Source organism: Lytechinus variegatus, chromosome 6 (assembly GCF_018143015.1).
Source record: "Lytechinus variegatus isolate NC3 chromosome 6, Lvar_3.0, whole genome shotgun sequence".
Lineage (NCBI taxonomy): Eukaryota > Metazoa > Echinodermata > Echinoidea > Temnopleuroida > Toxopneustidae > Lytechinus > Lytechinus variegatus.
Genome location: NC_054745.1, coordinates 37,570,804 through 37,596,807, shown reverse-complemented (window position 1 = coordinate 37,596,807; position 26,004 = coordinate 37,570,804). Strand labels below are relative to the sequence as shown.

Below are 26,004 nucleotides of genomic sequence, written 5' to 3'. Positions count from 1 at the left end.
GTTACGTTCAATCTCTAGGGTGTAGGCCTCAGGGTGTGGTCCTCTATTAAAACCAATTGGTGTCAGTTTTAACTCCGAAGCTTCGTTATACCGAAGGCCGAAAGCGTCAGTGGCCGAAAGCTGACCAGGTGCTTTGTGATAAGTTTATTTATACAGAGAAAGTATCCTCCCGAACAACTAGAAGCAGAAATAAGATGATAATCTAGGTGCCATATGCTCGTACAACCTTTTATCAGAAATCATTTTTTGTCACAGGTCCATTACATTGGAATAAACTACCCGAACACCTCCGATTCATAGAAAACATTAAACAGTTCAAACGAGAAATGGCTAAATGGGGAAAAAAAACCTTTAATATGTAATAGAGACTAATGTTGGAATCTATTTTATTCTTTCTCCTCATTTTGTACATATTTTATCTCTTTTCATGTGCATATATTGTTTTCGTTTAGTCGTTTAGTTTTAGGTAACATCTGTACAGTATCATATTTTATTTGTTCTGTTATTTTCCATAGTTAATTATGCTTATTTAGTATTTATACACTATTCTTTGTTTATATATGAATATGTTACCATGTTTTATATTTGTGTTTGTTGACAAAGGGCCTCAACGAAAACCAGCTTATTGCTGATTGAACTACCCTTCCTTTAAATATTTGAAATAAATAAATTAAATGAGATATGATTCAAAACTACGGCTAGCGTCCATGCCTGGATTCTTTTGCTTCTACATAGAACATGATGCACTGCAACATACGTTGTGCAATGAACCCTCTTCCTTTATATATATATATATATATACATATATATATATATATATATATATATATATATATATATATATATATATATATATATATATGCAGTCATAAATCAAATACAGTGATGTCAAATATGTGCTGGTCGTGTTGACACAATCATGTCGTCTCATGAATGTTGATTGAATTCCCATATTTCTGTATGGCATATAATCTGTATTATAGAGCGCATTATTTTCTCATCATTACATCATGAGGGTGGGAGTTTCTTCGGTGGATTTTCACGCAGAACCACCTTGAGGTACGATTCGAAACCCGGAGGCTGTTCGACCAAGACTAGCAATCCATTCCCTGTTCATGCTCTCAGCCGTCATGTAGAGATCTGTTGGGGTAATTGGACAAGATATGGTTAAAGTGATTGGTTAACATTGGTTTGACTTTTAAAAGATCTGAGCTAGAAGGTCACACTTGTCACCTGTGTCTGTGATTTTTTACAAAAATGAAGCCCAGAAAAAAATCGCGTTCGAAAATAATTATTTAGTGCGCCAAAAATTGACATATAAAGTGACCGGAAACACCATCTTAATTTCATCCCATACACTTATGTGTACTTTTTAGGTGTCTGTAAGACGCCTATTTGTAAATCAGGGTTTGCCTTGTATTTTAGCTTTTCATTCTCAATAATGGTTGTTTTCAGGGTTTATTAGTTCTAATACATGCACTTGTACACATGTTTCATCTTGGTTTGAGAATTTTTTAAATCAGCTGCTCACAAAGTTAAACAATACCTTTAAACGGGCCTAATTTTTCGACAAAGTCCTCCCCAGCTGTGCTTTGGCATTTGTTAGGCATTTTCAATGTATTTACTCTGTTAATGAATCCTCCGTATGTCACTGAGCGAAGAAAATCCGTTATAATAATTACTACACTCTCATGCAGATACGAACCAATAGCGCCATCTCGAGTCCTCAACTACTCATACTTGGCCAGTTTCATTACCCATATTGCCAGTGTAGTCTAGTATGGACCCACTTGAACGATAACATGCTAATTAACTACTCAATTAATTTATAGAGGTGCCGGGCCGAGTTAGAGGTGCCGTGGCCGAGTGGTCTAAGGCACCATGCCGTGAGCATGCAAGGCATTTATTCTACAATGCTCTTTTATCCTGCTTTCAAATAAATGGAAATGCTATATGCATTATTGATAACTAAGTGTGAACTTGTTTTTTTTTAATAATAAATAAATAAATTTACGCCGCAATAATTATGTTACCAAATAGCAATACAATTATTTTTCCTCTAAAAAGATTTGTAATTACAGGTCAATTTATTCTCTATAGTTACTGTATTAGTAGATATCTGAAAACGTATATTTTAAGACTGTGTATTTATAACACACAGTTAATGAGAGACCACACACAGTTCTTTCCCCCTTTAAGTAGAAACTGTGCTATATTGATATAATGATAATTGTTATTTGAATGAGACAGGAAATAAAACAAAGCAAACATGGCACAACACATGCCCTAAGCTATACAAAATCAATGCCTGGATATATATTGAAACTGTTTTAAAAAAATATTTTGAATAATTGATATGGGGGGGGGGTTGTTTTACAAATATTAAGTATGACTTAAATGCCTGTTACGCGCGGTATAAAAGGCATGGCCGCATTGGTGAGATCAATTCTTTTATTTTGTCACATATATCATATTGCAACATATTGTGGGGTAATTGCAACAAAACCAAAATAGACTCAATTCTACGCCTCCAAAAGAAAGCACTCCGCATTTCTCCGCACTCGCAATTTCTAACACATACTGAGCGTATTTTTTCGGAACCTGAAAACATTAATAATTCATGACATTTATACTTTCTAAACTGCCCTTTTCATGTACAAGTTTTCCACTAAATCTATACCTACACTCTTTCAACATTCATTCATATCCTACACGCCACTCATCCAACATCCACCTCACAAACCCGATAACAATATTCGCACATAAAACGATCAGACATCACGGCCCAGACATCTGGAATGATTTGCCCAATGATATAAAACTCACTGCATCTATCTTTTCTTTTATAGCTTCATTGAAAAATATCTTTTATCGAAGTATTCTTAGTTTCACACCTGCACGTTCACCCACTTGCACACACACGCACTCTTCCTTTCTCCTTTTCTAATGATCTGTGACGTAACATTTTCTTCCAGACCAGCACCAATAAAATATTAGGTTTCCATGTAGCGCTTTTCCCCCTTTGGCTGCTATTGCTCAAGCATTTTTGTTTTGCTTATATAGTGTGCCACTGCATTTGTTTGTTTTTTCATTACTTTGTCTTATTCTTTAATTGTATTCATGTCTAAATTTTGTTATGACACTACTATAAATCTGTCACATTACAATGTACTTTCATGTCGTATTACGATTATGCTTTATGTATTGTAAAATTTATTTTTGACTTTACAAGAAATGCAGAAACTCCTGCAAAAAAATAAATCATGCGAAGAGAACCTCCCACTACTGCGTATTGACCAATAAGATTACGCGTTGCATATCATGTACACAGTAAAAACGCTGTTTAAGATTTTACACAACGCTGTTTAGTAAATGAACCTTGCAGTATTTGTTTAACAGTTTAAACAATCATGTTTAATTTATGAAAGATTAGATATTGAAAATTAAACTTTGTTGCTTAAGATTTTAATAGACACTAGTTTAAACTGTTTAAACAATGACTGTAAGGTTCATATAGTAAACAGCGTTGTATATTTATTTTTACTGTGTACGCGTCGGCATTTAAGTGCGACTTAAGTCATACTTTATTCTTTGTGAAACAGCCTCATTGTCTTACCGTCGTTAGTGTTTGCTGCCTTGATACGGGTTGAACCGGTAGGATGCAATGTCAAGAAAAAGAACTTGTTATTCTGTGGTATCTGCCTACGAGGATCTCTCATCCAACTAGGAAACGCCTGACAAGAGAGAGAGGGGGGGGGGGGGTTAGTGGATAAGTGCTAAGGCTGTGCATTGTTTTACTTTGAAAATAAACGGGATTCCCAGCTACATTTCTCAAAATAGCCAAACGATTAATAGTGTTTTATTTTTCTTTTTCATCCTCATAACATTCAGGTTTTCTTCTTTATTTTGATATCATACATGAATATTTAACGTCAGACGTAGGACTAGCAAGAAGAGTTTCAAAATTCAATGTAAGAAAAACCAGGTTGCGCAGGAAAAATGGGTCGAGATTTGTTAAAATCTTTATTTTTTTAAAAAAAGTTTATTTTACTAAAGATGGGAGTGGGTTCAGATTCACAAGTGAGTTTCTACGCAAATTGTTTCTGACAAGCTTCCGTGTTCATTTTTATTCATCCAACGTCTGAACAGTTCACTTAGTAATTGATCTCGAATCAAATCATAATAGAAATTCCACTCTTAATATTGGTGTTTAATTTTATTTCATTTCTTCTTTATTTCACAAACCGACTAATATGTCAGGTTATTAACAGAATAGTCAGTTGCTGTGATATCTTTCTCTAAAGACACGTTTCCAATTCTTTTGGACACACTTTATACAATATGACAACCATGAGTGTAACTATTAATGGATATCAGACAACCCAATAAGCAGATTAAATGAAAAGGCCGTATTAGACATTGTGTTAGTTCGACCAACACAATGATGGTGACGACGACGAGGATGATGACGTTTGATGAAGATGATGGTGGTATTGATGATGGCGGTGATGATGATTTTGATGATGATGATGATAATGGTGATGGTGGTTGTGGTGATGATGGCAGTGATGATGATGTTGGTGATGGTGATGATGATATGATAATGATGATGATAATGATGATGGTGGTGATGATGATGGCAGTGATGATAATGTTGATGATGATGATAATGATGGTGATGATGATGATAATGATGATGATGATGATAATGATAATAGTGATGATGATGATGGTGATGATGATGATAATAGTGATGATGATGATCGTGATGATGATGATGGTGGTGATGATGATGATGATGATGATGATTGATAATGATGATGATGATGGTGATGATGATGATGGTGGTGATGATGATGATGATGATGATAATGATGATGAGGATGGTGGTGATGATGATCACGATAACTATGATGACTTTTTCGGCGTTGAAAGCGATGAATAATGACAGTGTTGCAAACATTCTCGATTATTATGACGACATCTAAGACGACCACGTAGGTCAATTAACTTACTACCACGTCAAGGGCGCCCGCACTGACACCCTCAACGCACATCGGTCTACGGGGTGACCCGGGTTGGGAGATGACGATTGGATTTCCAGGAGGGTTGCCACCACCTACAACTTGATAGTAGTTCAGGGTCACGTTTTCTGTTGACAAATTCACAAAGAAAAGAAAAAGACGTCTGCACCTAAATCTCTATCAGATTGCAGGGGAATTAGGGACATGATGAATCTCGGTATTTACGAGATATTCCCGTTTTAATGAGGTGATACCGTTAAAACGAGAATTAAAAAAATACTTTAACCACCATCCGCCCCGGACTCCGGTACATTCACCAGTACAAGAGGTGCGACTCTGCACATTCACGAGTTCAAGAAAAGGCATGTTTCTTCACCGTCCTGCCAAATTTACACACGTCACGCCATTGCACTCGACTCAAAGTTGCTTGACGCCATCATGTTGCGGTTAAGTGCCATCGGCTTGAGGAGATGGATATTTTTTTTATTTGCACCGCGACACATCATTTACATATATATAAGAATTTGAAACAATAATGATTTCATGTAATATCATAAGAAAAGGGAGAGTGGGGGGTGCGACATAATCAGCCACCTAATGAATATTCATGAAGACATGCCCAGGGAGCCTGTTGCAGAAAGAGTCGCGTTTAAACGCAAGTCAAAATATTAAGCGTAAAAGCCACCGCAGACCTCACGACCCGACTGGTCTACGACTGGCTTGCGACTGAGTTGAGATGAATCGCACGGGTAGTCATAAGCCTCGACACCGCACACCTTGCGATGTTGTCTTCGAGTCACGCAAGCGTTTTTTGCTCTTTGCCATAGCAACTGAGAAAATGGCGCTTACTATGTGTATGTGCGTTAGCGTCGTGCAACTCTGCTGTCTGATTGGCTGGAGGTTGGATTGAGCTTGCGATCCAGTCATAAGGATTTGACATGTCAAATCCTTCCGATTTTCTTTGCAGCTTGTCTTTGCATCTCCCCTCACTCAGTCGCAAGCCAGTCGGAGACCAGTCGAGTCGTAAGGAGTGCCGGTGGCCCTAAGTCCCGAATACTGGTGCTTCATTGGCTAAAAATCAAGTTGCACAAAATTTTTTTGAGTTGCGTTTGATCGCAACTCTTTCTGCAACGGGCCCTGGAACTGTTTCATCAGAATAATGCAAATCTTTAAAATTCAATAACTTCGTTATTTGCTATCCGATTTTGATGATATTTTGAAACAGTTTGCTGTATGAATTTCATTTTATTTATTTTGATATAGATATCTTCAGCTTGGAGCATCCTTTTAAATATCCCCGTATTTAATTCTTTATATGCATGAAGCTACGTCTATTAGCGTCTATGCCTGAATTCATATATAATGTATATCCACCTACACCCCGCAAAGGAAATTAAAATTAATATAGTGTCGAAAATCTGTCTATCTGACGGTCAATCGGATCGGGGTCGTCCTAGCCGCTAACCCGTCTCTGTGGTCTAGTGGTTAAGGCACTGGCGTTCAAAGCTAGGGGCCTGGGTTTGATTCCCGGCAGAGACATTTTTCGGCATGACCATTTTTTTTTCCAAAGGGTAGGTAGCTCGGGGGAACCTTGATTCAAGCTACGCCTACCATTCTTCTGTTAAAGGTCTAGTCCACCTCAGAAAAATGTTGATTTGAATCAATAGCGAAAAATCAGACAAGCACAATGCTGAAAATTTCATCAAAATCGGATGTAAAATAAGAAAGTTATGACATTTCAAAGTTTCGCTTATTTTCAACAAAATAGTTATATGAACGAGCCAGTTACATCCAAATGAGAGAGTCGATGATGTCACTCACTCACAATTTCTTTTGTTTTTTATTGTTTGAATTATACAATATTTCAATTTTTACGAATTTGACAATTAGGACCTCCTTGCCTGAAGCACAAAATGTTAAAAAAATGGAATTCCACGTGTTTAGGGAGGAATGAAACTTCATTTTACATGACAATGACGAGAAAATAAAAAATATTTCATATTATTTTCATATAATAAAATACAAAAGAAATAGTGAGTGAGTGATGTCATCAACTCTCTCATTTGGATGTAACTGGCTCGTTCATATAACTATTTTGTTGAAAATAAGCGAAACTTTAAAATGCCATAACTTTCTTATTTTACATCCGATTTTGATGAAATTTTCAGTGTTGTGCTTGTTGAGTTTTTCTCTTTTATTCAAATCAAGTTTTTGTTGGGGTGGACTTGTCCTTTAAATGTTCAAAGTTGAATACATATTCTCGCAAGAAATAAACTTACGTGTTGTCGAAACGTACGTTGCCTGTGTTGTACCGATCTCTGTGAATCGATCCAGCCTCATTTCAATGAGTTCAACTTGTGCTGACCTCCTGTATTGATAGGTCGGTGTCACATCAAATGCAGTCTCTACCGGAAGCAATTCAATGAAAGAATTGTCCTCACTTCCGCTGTCCAACAGATGCCTTGAAATGGTTGCTACAATCGGTCGTCCATCTATCAACATGAAGAACAAAAGGTCCTATCCACATTTCTTTTCTTCATAAATTCGACTCATCACATTAAAGGTCAACTCCACCCCAGAAAAATGTTGATTTAAATAAATAGAAAAAAAATTAGCAAAACGCTGAAAATTTCATCAAACTCGGATGTAATGTAAGAAAGTTATGACATTTTTAAATTTCACTTATTTTTCACAAAACAGTGATTTGCACAACTAGGTGAGTCAGTTGATGATGTCTATCACTCACTATTTCTTTTGTTTGTTTTTTATACAATATTTGATTTTTTATAGATTTGACAATAAGGACCAACTTGACTAAACCGTATAGTATTAAACAATGCTTATTTCACAGGGAAGAATTTGTCATTGTATCACTTGAAAATGAAGGGGAAATTAGAACATTTCGTATTTCATATAATAAAATACAAAAGAAATAGTGAGTGGATGACTTCATCAGTTTCCTCATTTGCATACCCACCAGGATGTGCATAAATGATAACTGTTTATGAAATCAAGCAAAACTTTAAAATGTCATAACTTTCTTATTTTACATCCGATTTTGCTGAAATTTTCAGTGTTATGTTTGTCAGATTTTTCTCCGTTTATTCAAATCAACTTTTTGTTGGGGTGGATTTGTCCTTTAAATATTTGTAAATAGCTGTGGCACATATAATTTGTTTGTTCGTTTTATTTCTGTGTGTAATCGTTAGATTTTAATTTTTAGTATTCTTTTATATTTATGCACGTATTTCATATATTCGAAGGTGTCAGACAACTCAAGCATCTGCTTATATTATCATACCACTGCATGTCTGCAACGTTGGTATAATCAGTCATAAAATGATCATAATTATACATTATTATTATGTAAAATTTAATGTATTTAATTTCGTGATGGTCATACAATGTACATTGTCATGACATGCAAAAACGAATAAGTAAATAAGTAAATAAGAAAATAAGAAAAATGTGAGCCGTATACTGTATCCTCAATTATAATTGACTATCTGACTATCAAAACGGCCCAAGTCCAATTTTTGGCAAAATTGGGTTAAGTATGGGAAATTGATCCTTACACACTGACTCATCTTGTGTATAAATGATAAATCTGAAATCATCTCAGAAATGCCTTGACTTAAGGAGGAAAATCTGGTATGAGTGCAAGAAAAGCCCAATTCCAACTCTAGGATTTGGGCTTTTCTTACATTCATATCATAGCGCCCTCTCTCATTACTTCTACTACTTACTACAGAATTCTACCACGTATATATGACTGTAAGAATGACCCAATCCACCACACAAAAGACCTGCCTACAAGGAACGTGAATATTAATGTTCATAAAAATGTACACTAAAATTTGTTTTCATGATTTCCTTCCTTATTTTTTGCCTGTTTTTTTTTTGGGGGGGGTCGTATTTTCTTTTCTCTTTTTTTGTCTTGGTTGTTTATTTGTTCGGGAGAGGGGCAAGCGCACCTGTCTACCCCCCCCCTACATCTCTACTATATTTTGTGAAAAATAAATGTCACACCTTTTTCGTCGAGATGGAAAGCATACAACCACTTTTCCTCGTCTTGGTCCTCTTGCCGTTTGATAACCTACAATTCAAAGAAAGTTGAGCAAAACACTTTTTAGGGCTACATCAGACTTAGGCCATTCGGAACTCGTATTTCGAGTCCTCATTCATTTGTCTCTCTAATTACTATTCTTAATTCAATTATTTATAATTGGGGGCAATTTTATGTCTCAAATACAAAGAAAATGCTGATCATTAGAAATACTAACTGCTTGTAAACTTAAAGTATGCAGATATTATAATGCCCTTTCCTTTATTATCAGATACGATACTACGTTCATTGACAATAAATGACATTTGACCTTGATCATGTGACCTAAGACTTGTGATACTTGATGACCCCTATATCCACATTATATAATCTATGTCTATAAACTTTAAAAGTTATGACAACAATCTAATAATTACCTCCAAAATTGCCAAAGTTCAATAACCTTAAATGACCTTTGACTTTTGACATGTAACCTGAAACTCGCATGAGATGTACAGTTATACTTGAGTACTGTACATATTCAGAGTTATGATGGTTATTTAAAAAATACTCCCAACATGGCAGAAATTCATTGACCTTTGCCTTGGTCATGTGACCTGAAACTAGCACAGGATGTTCAGTGCCACTTGATTACTCTTACGTCCTTGTTTTTATGAACTAGACCAACATACTTTCAAAGTTATGATAGTAAGTCAACAAATTCCCCCAACTTGGCCAAAGTTCATTGACCTTAAATGACCTTTGACCTTAATTATGTGACCTGAAACCTTCACAGGATATTCAGTGATACTTGATTACTCTTATGGCCAAGTTTCATGAATGAATGAATAGATATCAAGAGAGTGAGAACAAATAAATGAAATTATTCTATTTTTTCATCTTTCGATACATACTGAATGTAATAAATCATCATCAACAATTAAAAAAATAGGTACAGATACAAAATTACAAATCATGTAAAAATACATATTCTTAATTTTGCAATACTCGTTGCAAGCAGGTCATGCTGAATAACTGTTTTTTTTTCTTTCTTTATATTCTCGGCGTTAATGTATATGTGTATTGTATGCTTTCATATTATATACATATACATGTATAATTTGTTATTGCTTTTTTCTTTTTTAAATCGCAATTAGCCAAAGTACCTGCTCCTGCTGCCCGCTTTCTTTCTACGTCATGTGCACTGCACTTCTCTATCCCTCCCCTCTTCTTCCCCTAACCCCCCCCCCCTTCCACCTTAATGCTGTTTGTATTTATTTGTAAACAAAAGCTCTACATATCATTACGACTCAATGTTTTTTTGTGTGTAATGAAACTAAGTTTATTTAGGGTCTTGCCTTTTGTACAAGCTTGGCTTTTTTCGGCAAGACCCTCCGTTTTACTTTCAAATACAAATGTCATATTAGGTTTTTTTTTATTTGTTAAATCATGTTCCTTAAGTCTAAGATTATATATGTTATATATATTTATTATGTTTTGCAGTATTTTCGACCTTATCATGTTATATTTATCATTCTTATGTTGTGAAACGGAAATCAATAAAATCAATCAAAAAAATCAATCTATCAATACACAGGAGTGAAATATTATTGAAATTAGGTACTCAGATCAATATTTGCGACAGATTGTAATAATCCAGAAAATATCTTCGAACTTATTCAACCCTATACCATCTTCATTTCTTCTACGTGTAATTTAGTCCCTTTTTCGGTGTCGCTCGTAGAAGTTTTTTTCTGGGGGAGGTGAGGTGGTGCACCCGGCCAAGCCCCCCCCCCCCCTCCCCCGATCCGCATTCATTCGTAATTTCGAAGCTCCGTTATTCCGAAGGTTCGGATATTCCGAAGGTTCGTTAGTTCGAAAACAAAGTGAGGTTCGTAATTCCTAAGGTTCGTTAATCCGAAAACAAAATGAGGTTCGTAATTCCCGATGGTTCGTTAGTCCGAAAGGTCATGATTAACGAACCTTATTTCGTTTTCGGACTAACTCGGAACAACGAACCTCATTTCGTTTTCGAATTAACGAACCTTCGGAACATCGAACCTTATTTCGTGTTCGGATTATCGAACCTTCGGAATAGCGCCACAAATGTTCGGATTAACGAACCCTTTTACGTTTTTGGATTAACGAACATCGAGGTATAGGCAATTTACGTGTTTCGGAATTACGAACCTTCGGAATAAAGAACCATCGGAATTACGAAGCGTAACTCCCCCCCCCCCTGGTCGCCAGAGTGTGCCTTACCAATCCAATACGAGTACCGATATCTGCCAAACACTCAAGGACTGCTAACTGAATTGTATTGGTCAAATCAGTCTCTATGTTGTTGATACTCAGCAATTCATCATGATTTCTGTAGCAAAGAAAAAAAATAAAACGTTTTTTTTATATATATAACTGAAAATAATAATTACAATAATACTAATAAGAACAACAATACCGATTATTGTAGTAATTGAATGATAATAATAATAATATCAGTAATGAGTATAATGATTATAATTATAACTCTAATAATAAAAGCAATGATGATAATAATACCAATGTGCTACTACACGGTGCTTTTCAAGTCTCTAGGTATTAACCAGAAACTATAATAATGATAATAATAAAAGTAATAATAACAATAATAGCGTTAATGATTATAATACTACTATTACTAATAATAACGTGCTCACATAAAGTACGTATCAAGTCTCTGAGCGCTCGACAATTATTCTGCATAATAACCCTGGCTTAGCAGAGCATTTGTTACGCGCACTTCATTTCGAGGATTAAATTCCTGCCATGTACCATTTTACATCAACTGGGGGCCGTTTCATAAAGCTGTTCGTAAGGTAAGAGCGACTTTAAGAACGACTGGTGAACTTTTCTTACTCGCTATATAATCGTCAATCAACATTTAATGGTGAATATCATTTGCCACAAGAAAGGATCACTACAAACTAAAAATAAAAGTTCAAAATTGAACCCCGAAAGGTTGATGCAAAATCAGCACGCTATGGGTTCAAAAATTGAACCCCTGATTTGGGGTTCGAAAATTGAACCCTGCGGTTGGGGTTCATTTTGGCACCCTGCGGGTTCAAACCGCCCCCTAAATTTTAATTTGAACCCCTAGGGGTGCAGTTTTGAACCCGCAGGGTGCAAAAATGAACCCCAAACGCAGGGTTCAACTTTTGAACCCCAAATCAGGGGTTCAATTTTTGAACCCATAGGGTACTGATTTTGCATCAACCTTTTGGGTCTCACAGGCCTAATTCATTCCCCATAGACTCATGTGTTAAATTGGCACTTTAAAAAATTCATAAAAAATAAGGATGAAATTCGGTGGTCGAATGTTTACTACCAGTGGATAGGATTTATATCTGGCAATCCATATCTGACCAGAAAAGGGTCCCTCGACCGGCTCATTTTAAAAATAAATTGGCGTGTTTGAAGACACCGTCGGGTGGAGCAGATTCATCACCTCAAACAGCAAAATAGCCCTAATCCTTTCGCCAGTCAAAATATAGTCCAAAATTGGTGATATTTCTTCCCAATTTGGGAAAAGGAAGTTCAGTAATTACCAAAAATAGAATCAGTTTTAGATGGACAATCATATGCATACACTTTGTCAATCAGCCATATCAAAATAAAAAAAATAGCAATGGGTTGGCTCGAATGAATATCTAGGGCCTGCCACTAGTGATTAGGCCCGTGAGACCTTTGGAGTTGAATTTTGAACGTTTATTTCTTAGTGTGTAGCCGTTCTTAAAGTCGCTCTTAAAACCCCTTTTCCACTAGGGCCAGGACAGCGTCAGGACAAGGCGCGGAATGTAATAATTGCAATCCGCGACCCTTCCGCAACCTGTCCGGACATTCCTGGGAGTGTCCGCACGCTGTCCTAAACCCTTCCTAGTGTTCGGGAAATCAAAATTTGTCCGCATCCAAATTTTGGTCGAGACCAAAATTTGGACGCGGATATTTAATTCCTGACACCTTCGGGACCCTGTCCTGACGATGTCCTGATGATGTCTTGCCCTTCCTAAACCCTTCCGCGTCTTCCGGAAACCATCCGCAATCAGGTCAGCTTCAAGAAGGAAAGAAGAAGCCATGCGGAATGTTTCAGGAACGTGCAGATTGGAATAAGAAGGCAAGCGGACAGTTTCAGGAACGTGCGGACAGGAATAAGAAGGCAAGAGGATTGTTTCAGGAACGTTCGGACTGGAATAGGAAGGCAAGCGGAGTGATTCAGGAATGTGTGGATCCGATGCTAATATGTATGGAACGAGTACACAAGTAGCAAAAGCCATTTGTGGTCAGTACACGAGATGGGGCAACGGGATAATACAAGACAAGAAAATTATTAAAGATAACGAAGTAAGGTGTCAAGGGGCCTAATTAGTATATCGCTAAACAAATCTGATAACTTAATATTTCAAGCAGTGTTTTATACAAATTACGCGAGCGCGAAGCACGAGTTGTTTATTTTTTTTTTTTTGGGGGGGGGTTACAGACTTGAATGAGGAATATTTCAAGCATATTCTACTAATCCGAAAACTGGACTTTTCAAATATTTCTTGCAGTAGTTAAGCTGCAAATGATGCGAGCAGATTATTTTGTTCTGTACTGAACATAAAAAGATGCAACGTTTGATTATGAACTAGATTATTTTAATGTACTCGACTGAAAAAAGGACCGTATAGGCAGCGCTTGACTTTACGAATAGGACAAATATCATAACAAAATTAATAATACAGGTATAGATTTCAAACTGAAATTCAAGTTTATATTCCTATTGCATTTTAAGCACTTTGTTTGATCATGAATGAGGTGTCATTAATAAGAAATAATAATAAATGATAGCAAGTTTGTAAATAACGCTTTTCTCAGAACGGCTCAAAACGGTTTACAGCAGGGGCAAACCGATTTATCCCAGGATTCATTTCAATCCCACATGAAAAGTGCACGATTTCCACACCAAGGGAAGCATTCCTTGCGTTCATCGCACTCTTCTTCCTTTTCCCCTCTTCTTTGGTTATTCTATTTTTCCTTTTTTACGCAGCCATTAGGGCGTAGCGATCGCATTCGGCCTCCTGGAATTGCCCATTTACATTTTCTTTCTTAGTCTATTTCATTTAGTACAAGAGGAGGCAAGGTAGATTAGACACTGGCATGGGCGGAAATCCCAGGGGGGACGTGTCCCCCCTACTCCAAATAGTAGGTGGGGGACACATTATCAAAAGTCCCCACTACTATTTGTGGTCTTTTATGATGGCAAGAAAAAAATCATTCAAAATCGAAATAAAACATGTATTTTAGGACGAGATGATCTCACTTTTTGGATGATAACCTTTTCTTGTCAAATTTATTTTCGTCGAAATCACCTTAAATTTGGTGTGATAACTTCTTTTTTTTTTTGCTTGTCAAATTTTCCAGCCTCTTGTCCCCCCCTACCTTTTGGGAGAGATATCCGCCCCTGGACACTGGATTCACATTTTCGTCAAAAAAATGATAAGCGTGTTTCTAATCTTATACATTCATAATCTCGGCCAATTATTTTCTGTTCATTATCGCGATTTTTTTCCTACTTGATTCTATTTCACCTCATTTCATTCATCTCCTTTGTTTATTCCTATTTCTTTTTTGCTGTTTGTATATCTCTTTAATACAGGGAGGGGTAAGCCAGCAGCAGAGAGATGGGGGCCGTATCAGCACGGCATCCCCCTTTTTCTTTTCCACCGTATCATTTTTTTAAAGGGGGAGCAAGACCACCTCGCCCCTTGATCTGCATGTGCCTGTCGAATGCAATTTGCATCCTAACTTCCTGTTTTCTTCCTCTTTTGAAGTATCAATTTGTGGAAAATTATAAGAAAGCAAAGAGAGCCCCGACTTTGCTATGAACATATGCAGTCTTTCAAAAGTTACCTTAGTTGAAAAAATCAAGATCCGAGATAATTTATTGTTATGTATGAAAATTCACAAAATCTGCTTTCAAAGAGTGAATACTACATTACACCGACAAACACACTTTCCTTTAGCCTACATATTTCAATAATCAAATAATGCGAGCGCGAAGCGCGAGCTGAACATTTTTTACATTCCGACCAAAATACTGGGCATTCTAAGCACCTTTTAAAAGCATGAACAGGATAGGTGTATGACTATGCACCTGATATGTGGAGCGTTGTGGCCCAGTGGATTAGTCTCCGGACTTTGAAACAGAGGGTCGTGGGTTCGAATCCCAGCCATGGCGTAATTTCCTTCAGCAAGAAATTTATCCACATTTTGCTGCACTCGACCCAGGTGAGGTGAATGGGTACCCGGTAGGATTTTTCCTTGAACGCTATAGCGCCTATTAATATGGCGGCTCAGCTACAGCCGGGGTAATGATATGATACCAAGTATCAAAGCGCAGTTGAGTATATGCACATAGTAACTGCGCTATATAAATGGACATATTATTATGATATGAGCGCGAAGCGCGAGCCGAAACGAAATTCGACATCTCACGTTTTGTAAATGAGGAAAAGGATGGATAATTAGATAAATAGATAATATTCCTACATAATTTGATAATCTGATCTGGAACTGGCACAAGATTCGTATCTAAATAAACATGCGTGCGTGTGTTTAGATTCAGACCTAGAATTTGGACATTCTAATTACATTCTTTATTATAATATCAATAATAAGAGCGCGATGAGCGAACTAAAGATATTTGATTTCCCGATCTAAAAAAAAAAAAGAATTTAAGCGCAGTTACGAATTGGATATGGTCCACGCTTAATAAATGACGCGAATGCGAAGCTCAAGTTTATTTTTTTTATCATTACATATATTTTGAGTTGCGACTGGGACATTTTAAGGACATTTTTGTCTTCATATGACTATGATGACTATCTTCCTAAGAGAGAGGTGAAACTTGTCGATATTCCATTCTAAAAAAAAACGGACAATGATTATATTGGGATATCATGAAAATATTATTATCGTAGTTATCAATCTAATAAGCCCAATGAGTGCGCAAAATTTATATTAAGGTCAGAAAACTGGACATTTTATAATCATGAATAGGATGCATGGGTTAATATAGTTTTAACAAAAATAATGCGAGCGCAAATTGCGAGCCGAAAATTTTGATCAACTGTCATGAAAGAGGAATTTATAATAATTCGTTACAATTGATACAGGTATACATAACTCCCCAATCAAAATGCAAGCGCGCAGCTTTAGCTGATACTATTCACAATCAGACCATTCTAAAAAGAGATATTTTTCAAAGAAATTATGGAATATACAAAGAGAATATTTATTTGACAAATCAAATAATGCAGCAGCGCGAGCGGAAAATGTTCATATTTAGATTATAAAATGTAGTTATTTTACAAAAAACTATAAGATCTATTTGTAAATCAAACAAATTGAAAACTTAATGTAACTTAATGTCCGGGAAACTTTTTTGTATATTTACTTTAAAACTTGATATTTTAAGCTCAATATAAGTCTATTGAACAAGTTATGTATCTCATAGATTAGGCAATGCGAGCACAAAGCGTGAGCGAAAAACATAGTAACATGAAAATCCCCCCCCCCCCATTTATTTGATTCACTCGTTTTTATCCTCTTGTTTTTCCTCTTAATTTTCTCTTCTTTTTTCCCTTCTGGTTCTTTCCCTCTCTTTCCACTTTTTTCTTTTTTGCTCGTTCCAAATAGTGGGGAGGGGGGCAATTGATATCAAATGTCCCCCCTTTCCAAAAAGTGAGGGGACGCGTCGCCCCTGTCCCCATGGGATTTCCACCAATTTATGCAATTTGATTTGAAATAAAATAAAATCCTATTTAGTATTTGTAGTCGAAAAAAACAAATAACACCCCTAAATTCATTAAAAAATATATGAACGATAATTTTTATGGAGTATTCGCAAGTTGTCCGATTGTCCTAGTCCTTGAATTTACCACTCGTGAGGTTGTCCTAAATGTCTCCGGTTCTGTCCTAATACGATCTGCATGTTGTCCGCACCGAACGCCGACAAATTTATTTAGATAATCTTGTCCTAGGACAGTCCCAGGAATGTGCTAAGACAATACGCAGACAGTCCTGATCGTGTCCTAGGACAAGATCATTTGCATAATCTTTTACGGAATTTGGTTGCGGACAGCATGCCGAAATGACAAAAGTAGCTTCCGCAACCCTTCCTGGTCTTGTCCGCGCCCTAGTGGAAAACCGCCTTAAGGCGGCTTACGAACAGCTTTATAAAACACCCACTTTGGTTGAGCGCAGGCTGTGCAGCACAGGATGACTCAATTTCTTGCTGACGCCATGGCTTGGATTCGAACCCAGGATCCTCTGTTTCAAAGACCGATGACTAATTCACTGGGCCTCGATTAAACATGAGTTCTTTTACTAGGTCACACTTGGTAATTCCGAAGGTTCTTAATTCCGAAACACGTAAATTGCCTATACCGCGATGTTCGTTAATCCGAAAACATAAAAGGGTTCGTTAATCCGAACATTTTTGGCTTTATTCCGAAGGTTCGTTATTCTGAAGGGTCGATAATCCGAAAACGAAATAAGGTTCGTTATTCCGAAGGTTCGTTAATCCAAAAACGAAATAAGGTTCGTTGTTCCGAAGGTTCGTTAGTCCGAAAACGAAATAAGGTTCGTTAATCATTTCGTTTTCGGACTAACGAACCTTCGGAATTACGAACCTCATTTCGTTTTCAGACTAACGAACCTTCGGAAATACGAACCTTCGGAATTACGAACCTTCGGAATAACGAAGCTTCGGAATTACGAATGTGTGCGCTTTTACTAACCCTTCGTCCACAAATCCATATAATGTATACTTTTTTTGTCCGAAAAGCAATTTTCTGTTTTTTGCCCTAGGGTACAGTTCACTGTTCCTTTCAAATACCGCAGACTAGTAATATGCCGCAAAATATTTTCTGCTTGTATGGAAACAATGAAAGCTTTTTTCATGAATCAATGACTATCTTTATGGTTATAAATGCCTCGATAGTATGTATTTTCCATGATTTATAAGTCTACCCTATTGCGCGTTATTCATGCATGCTTACGCGTGGAAAGCTAGTATTCCGTCTGCTTTGAATGTAAAATTAGTTGGGTTTTTTTTTTTTTAAATGTAAGGTATATGACAGCAATAAAGTGATTCAGTGTTTATAATGCAATTTTCCTTTAAAACAATGCAATGAAATTCATTTGCAAAGGTTTTTTTTCATTCGATTAATGTGAGAATTGTCATTTAAAAGTGCGCATTTAATGATTCTTATGTTCAATCTAATTCAATTCAATTCATTTACAAAATATAACGTTTAAATCATTTCATAATACAATAATAGCATGAAATCGAAAGAGAAGACCAACTAAAAAGCAGGGCTTGTAGGGTGAAGGTCACATTTTATGAATAAAAATAAGATAAAATAAAGAAACAAACAATATATACATATATATATAATGAATAAGAAATAAACAAATAAAATATAAATAAATAGATAATAATACAAATCAATGATTCAGTATACACTGTAAACAGTATACAGAAATCATAAATCATAATTGAATTCAAAAGGTATTGCAACGAATTTTACTGCATTTCTTGTAGGTTATTGGCTGTTTGGATCGTGAATGCATTCTATGTAGTCATGACATTCATTGGCGGAAATAATATTTCATATCATTATAATATCCTTTGATTAAATCCAAACTTAGACATATAAACCACGGAAAGATGGTATCATATTGTTTGAGAGAATATGTCCATTGAGAGCCCAATAATAGTTATTCATTCGTGACAGAATTTCTCCATAAATTGTGCTTTTTAAAATTTATTTTTGGGTTTAGGTTTAAAGTATTACTCATTCAAAATGTCATTCCATGTAAGAGAATAAGTCGTTGTGCAGAGTTAAGAGAGATATGGGCCTATTTCGAAATAAGGGGAAGGGTCCCCGCCCCCCTCCCCATTTATGGAGCTCTGAAAAAGTGCCCTTTTTACGCAAGAAAAATGACCCCTTTCGAACATGTTGTGCCCCTTTCACCTGAGAAGGATCCGTTTTATACCTTCTTGTAAGTGCACTTTCTCGAAACAGTACCCCTTTTTACCACACAAAAGTGCTCCCAGGAACATGTCCTGTGCCCCTTTTACCTGTAGAGGACATGTTTTGTGTGTCAACGAGTTACACTTTGCCTTCTCCGGTTCTTTATAATCAGATAAGTTGTCCTGAAAAACACATTTTTTCGTGCCCGGTGTGCGCCCGGTTTTTTCTATTTAGCGCCGTTCTGATCCCTTCTGCAAGTGCATAATAAATAAAAAAAAGTTGGGCAGGTGGTAGTTACCCCAAGATTTTTTTTTTTGAAAACTCACATTTATTTTACTGCAGATTTTTACAAAATTCACAAAAAGTATACCAAAAATCATTCAATTTCACATAACAAAATGCGAAAGCACCTCAATGATAAACTCGGTCGCTTCACTCCCTCACTTTTAAGCTTTTTCCCAAAAGTTTACACGTGCTGCCCCCAGAGAAAATTTTCTGCATACGGCTATATTTAAGATAGTACGTTTTCGGACTAACGAACCTTCGGAATTACGAATCTCACTTTGTTTTCGGACTAACGAACCTTCGGAATTACGAATCTCACTTTGTTTTCGGACTAACGAACCTTCGGAATTACGAATCTCATTTCGTTTTCGGACTTACGAACCTTCGGAATAACGAACCTTCGGAATATCCGAACCTTCGGAATAACGAATCTTCGAAATTACGAATGTACACACTAAGAAATAAAGGTTCAAAATTGAACACCGAAAGGTTGATGCAAAATCAGCACCCTATGGGTTCAAAAATTTAACCCTGCGGTTAGGGTTAATTTTTGCACCCTGCGTGTTCAAAACTGCACCAGAAATTTCAAATTGAACCTCTAGTGGTGCAGATTTGAACCCGCAGCGTGCAAATATGAACCCCAACCGAAGGGTTCAATTTTTGAACCCCAAATCAGGGGTTCAATTTTTGAACCCATAGGGTGCTGATTTTGCATCAACCTTTCGTGGTTCAATTTTGAACCTTTATTTCTCAGTGTGTATGCACTGTCGAGTAATGCCTTGCTCACGGTCATAGGTGCCGTGGCCGGGGATCGAACCCCGGTTTTTCAAATGTCTAGTCGGCGCCTTAGACCACTCGGCCAGGGCACCTGCTTACCTCAGTCCGACTTCCTCTGCCAGTCCGGAGCCAGCGATATCCCTGATCACGTGACGACAATCACGAGAGTGAAGCCGAGCTCCAAAGTAAGTGACAGCGTACGGTTTGTCAGGGACGTACTGTACGAAGATCTTTCTTGTTTTGGGAAGCTGAGTGTAGATTAAATTTTCAAAAATTTGAATTAAAAAGATACGTAAAGATATACAAAGGTAAACAAAAAATTAAGTCAAAAATATATGGATATGTATATTCCTAATAATTTAATTTCAGATGCATATATGTGATTATATAAAAGATTGAGCAGAAAATGTTACTAGAAATATTAATTTCATTTCATTTATTTTCCACAAATCAATCAAAATACAAAAAAAAAACATACAACTCATTCCGAAATAGTATGCATAATTACAATATAAATGCAGATTCTAAGTGGATGGACCTAAAGTAGAGCAAAGGCTTGTTGTGGATAGGCCCTTAACAAATAATTCGTGTGTAATCATTGATAGCTACAAATAATTATAGAAAAAATAGAGCTGAGGTCGGAGAAAGTTACAGAAACTGGGCAAGGACGAAAACAGAGAACTGTTCTTTCAGGGACACACAGGTTATTAGACAAGACAAGGAGGACAAAACAAGACATAAAAGAAAGAAAGAAGGAAAGAAGACCCGTCTATTATATTGCTGTTCACGATTGCGAGTAAAATATTTTGACAGAATTGATCGTATGCCAGTGAAATAGAAAATAGTAGACGTGCCTTTTGTAAGGGTATCTGCAGCTGTAAATATGAATACATGCAATTTATTTACAATGACAAGAATACGGACATCGTGAGAGGATGGAGCACCTGGCAGACGAGGAAAAGAAAAAACTTGATAGTTGCTAGGTGAGAAAAAGTATCAAAATAATAAGATGTGAATAATAGTCCGATATATACGTATAATATTGTGCAGTTAAAACCATCAAAGATATTACAAATATCAAATTACCATATGTATATGTTTATACTGTGCATATCAAATAAAAGTTTACACTTTGAAAATGTCCTTGCAATTATAAACAGGGGCGTGGTTATTGGGGGTGGGGGCACGTGTCCCCATGGTCCTCCCCCCCCCCCCGAAATAAAAGCAAAACAAAAGAAAAAAAGGAGAAATAAAGAAAAAAAATCAGGCAAGCATAATGCTGAAAATTTCATCAAAATCAAATGTAAAATAAGAAAGTTAAATGATTTTTTTAAGTTTCGCTCAGTTTTCAGAAATGGTTACATGCACAATATTTAGTCACAAGTAAATTCAAGAATAGATGATGTCCCTTAGTCATCATTTCTTTCGTTATCGGTTTGAATTATACAATATTTCAATTTTTACAGATTTGACAATAATGACCAACTTGACTGAACCATAAAATGTAAAAAAATGGTAATTATACAGATCAGGAAAAAACATTGTTTCACATGACAATGAGGACAATTTAGAATATTCTACATTTTATATATTAAAATAAAAGGAAATAGTGAGTGGTGTCATCAGTTTCATCATTTGCACACCGACCAGGATGTGCATTTAACTGTTTGGTGAAATTAAGCGAAACTTTAAACTGTCATAGCTTTTTTTTACATTCGATTTTGATGAAATTTCAGTGTTATGCTTGTTAGATATTTCTCCTTTTGTTCCATTCAACTTTTGGTTGGGATGGACTTTTCCTTTATATAAGCACATAAGATTAAAAAATAAGAAAATAACATTTTCATAAGTTCCCAATAACTAAATTGGCCCTTTTCAAAATGGAATATCGACAAGTTTCATCTCACGCTTAGGAATAATAGGAAAATAGTCTCCATTTTCATATGATGACAAAATGTCTTTAGAATGTCCCGGTCCTTGGTCAAAATAATAAAAAATATCAGCTCGCGCTTCGCGCTCGCATAATTTATTAAGTGTGATCCCATCCACTTAGTAATTTTCCTACACAGTGCTTGAAATAGTGCTTAAAATTATTTGAGACATTCAGTTTAAAGTTAGGGTTTTCGATCCATATTTCGAATTGAGGGCTGGGTAAAAAGAATATTAAAATTTTCGTCGCGGTCAATCTGCAAAATTTTAAGAAAATTTTGCACAAGAAGAGCTCTTAAATCATGATGATTTTCTGCGTATAATAGTATTTCAATGTCAAGTAAAATGGTTTCACAGTGCCTTCAAATGCATTTTCAAACGTATTTTGCACTGGAAACTAGTTTAAAAAATATTGGAGGAGAAAATTGATATGTTCGGCCCTGCTCCCCCCCCCCCCAAAGAAAAAAAACAGGCCTCAGGTGAAATTATTTTGACTCTATTCTCTGCATTAGTACAATAGTCTAATTTTGTACTACTTTGTTATACATGGGCAGAGATCGTGTGTTAAGTTCTTTTTCAGAATCACATGCAGGAATTTAAAGCAGTTGTAGGTTTACAATTATATAGAAGTTTATGATAAAATTCTCTCAGGCCCGTCACCACCTTCCTTAATGAAGGGGGCCCTTTTGAGGTCTTATCCCTGAAAATTCAAAGTATCACTCTTGAAAATACGAATTTTAAGGCCGGTCACACCACCCGAGCGTTGTTGGAGCGGTCGTGGAGTAGAGAGAAAAAATCATTTGCTCGCTACCGTTCACCATTTTTTATTTCGATTTTTTTTTTGCTTTCAATTTTTTTCTCGATTTTCTCCAATTTTGTGAGCGAAATTCGACCCTCTCTCCCTTCCGCTCCCCGACCGCTCCAACAACGCTCGGGCGGTGTGACCAGGCCTTTAAGTTCTTTGATTAGGCTAACTCCTGTCAAGTTAAGTAAATGAAAAGCCTTAAAAGTGTCACATTGCACGCCATCTTCTTAATCGCTGGCCCTTTTATCGTGAAGTGAAATCATATACACCCATCAGGTACTCAGCAAAAACTGTGGTGTTAACCGGTGTACATAGAGGACCACACCAGTTATTTTACACCGGTGTTAAATTGGTGGTGTTAGTTTTACACCTATAGGTGTTATTACAACACCTATGGTTGTTACATTTACTCTCGTTGGTGTTATGTTTAATCTCTAGGGTGTTATTTTAATACCTCAGGGTGTGGTCCTCCATTAACACCAATTGGTGCCAGTTTTAACACCACAGTTTTTACAGTGTACCTTCCTTAATGAAGGGGGCTCTTTTGAGGTCCTTGAAAATTAAAACTATCACTCTTGACAATGGGAATTTTACGTTCTTTGATTAGGCTAACTCCTGTCAAGTTAAGTAAATGAAAAGCCTTGAAAGTGTCAAATTGCACGCCATCTTCTTAATCCCTGTCCCTCTTATCGTGAAGTGAAATCATATGCCCTCATTTACATTATATCACACCAATCACTAGCTTATGGGTGTATATACAAGTAGATATAATGGTTATGACATCACTCTGTTGACGTGCCTAATGTAAACATTAAAGGTATGAAGGTATGTGGAGGAGCCGTGGTGTAGTGGTTCTGACTCTCGCCTTGTAAACAGAGGGTCGTGTGTTCGAATCCCACCGCGGTCTGGCGTCCTTTGGCAAGGCGTTAATCCACACTTTGCCACTCTCGACCCAGGTGCTAAATGGGTACCCGGTAGGATGTGAAAGTCATTGTAGCTTGTCCAGTATTGTGTGCGCCTCACAGGCGACTGACTGGAATACTCCCCAGGGAGTGGAGGATGTGCACACATTGTGTGCGGGAATGACTGATTGAATCCGATGACCGGGATAATAATATATCTGTAAAGCGCTTAGAAACGTCGTTCCGATGGATTAAGCGCTATATAAAAGCGGATTATTATTAAGGTATTATTTAACTTTGTGAGCAGCCGATTTGAAAAATTCTCAAACCAAGATGAAACATGTGTATACGTGCATATATTAGAACTAATAAACCCTGAAAACAACCATTATTGAGAATGAAAAGTGAAAACTACAAGGCAAACCCCGATTTTGTAAATAGGCGTCTATAGCACACGTAAGTGTATGGGATGAAATTAAGATGGTGTTTCCGGTCACTTTATATTTCAATTTTTGAAGCACTAAATAATTATTTTCGAACGCATTTTTTTCTGGGCTTCATTTTTGTCTCACCTGCGAAGCAAGTGAGACTATAGGCGCCGCTTTTCCGACGGCGGCGGCGGCGTCAACATCAAATCTTAACCTGAGGTTAAGTTTTTGAAATGACATCATAACTTAGAAAGTATATGAACCTAGTTCATGAAACTTGGCCATAAGGTTAATCAAGTATTACTGAACATCCTATTAGAGTTTCATGTCACATGACCAAGGTCAAAGGTCATTTAGCGTCAATGAACTTAGACCATGTTGGAGGAATCAACATCGAAATCTTAACCTGAGGTTAAGTTTTTGAAATGTCATCATAACTTAGAAAATATATAGACCTATTTCATGAAACTTGGACATAAGGTTAATCAAGTATCACTGAACATCCTGCATGAGTTTCACGTCACATGACCAAGGTCAAAGGTCATTTAGGGTCAATGAACTTTGGCCGAATTGGGGATATCTGTTGAATTCCCATCATAACTTTGAAAGTTTATGGATCTGATTCATGAAACTTGGACATAATAGTAATCAAGCATCACTGAATATTTTGTGCAAGTTTCAGGTCTCATCATTAAGGTCAAAGGTCATTTAGGGTCAATGAACTTTGGCCGAATCGGGGGTATCTGTTGAATTACCATCATAACTTTGAATGTTTATTAGTCTAGTTCATTAAACTTGGACATATGAGTAATCAAATATCACTGAACATCCTGTACGCATTTCAGGTCACATGACCAAGGTCAAAGGTCAATGAACTTTGGCCGAATTGGGTGTATCTGTTGAATTACCATCGTAACTTTGAAAATTTATGGATCTGATTCATGAAACTTGTACATGTACATAAGAGTAATCAAGTATCACTGAACATCCTGTGCGAGTTTCAGGTCACATGAACAAGGTCAAAGGTCATGTAAGGTCAATGAACTTTGGCTATGTTGGGGTTTTTTGTTGAATAACCATCATATCTCTGTAAGTTTATTGGTCTCGTTCATAAAAAGTGGACATAAGAGTAACCATGTATCACTGAACATCTTGTGTGAGTTAGAGTAGTATTCAAAGTCAGCACTGCTGCTATATTGAACCGCGTGATGCAGGTGAGACGGCCAGAGGCATTCCACTTGTTGTAACATATCACAGACACAGGTGACAATTGTGACCTTCTGGCTCAGATTTTTTAAAAGTCAAACCAATGTTAACCAATCACTTTAAATCTTGTGTGTGTCTTAATTACCCCGGATCTTACCCGATGTTCGTCGTCATCAAGTTCATCTGGTGATGTCTGCGGTGAAGCGGTGTTTGCCGCGGTTCTTTCCCCTCCAACCGCTTCCTTCTCTACCGCCCGCTTCACGCGTGTTTCTGCCGGGCTCGCTCCATCACTTACGCCAACGTCGCGTTGAACTTGGCCTTCCGTTACCGGTGATCCCTCTGCGAAAACCCCATCCGTTCCTCGGCTTTTAGAGGCTGAAGACCTACCTTTGGAGGCGTGTATTCCCATTGTCGAATCCACGATTTTGATGCGCAGGAAAATATCGCGACACGCTTGGTCCACCACGGCCCGTTGAAATCAAGTTTATATACCTCAATGGCGCAGCATGCTTCGAAGTTTGGTATTTATACAAATTCTGATTTCAAAA

The 26,004-nt window shown here is 36.8% G+C and overlaps 1 protein-coding gene across 1 annotated transcript; it reads right to left on the bottom strand.

Moving 5' to 3' along the window:
• Window positions 1–212: 212 nt before the first annotated feature.
• On the bottom strand, window positions 213–25,933 carry LOC121417426. Its single transcript, XM_041611134.1, has 8 exons — window positions 25,614–25,933; window positions 20,286–20,434; window positions 11,332–11,440; window positions 9,054–9,120; window positions 7,304–7,516; window positions 5,016–5,152; window positions 3,617–3,734; window positions 213–1,140 (listed from the first exon to the last, which is right to left on the bottom strand). Exons 1-8 carry the CDS (start codon window positions 25,863–25,865, stop codon window positions 1,040–1,042), a joined length of 1,146 nt encoding a protein of 381 aa, XP_041467068.1. The 5' UTR covers window positions 25,866–25,933; the 3' UTR covers window positions 213–1,039.
• Between the last annotated feature and the right edge of the window lie 71 nt (window positions 25,934–26,004).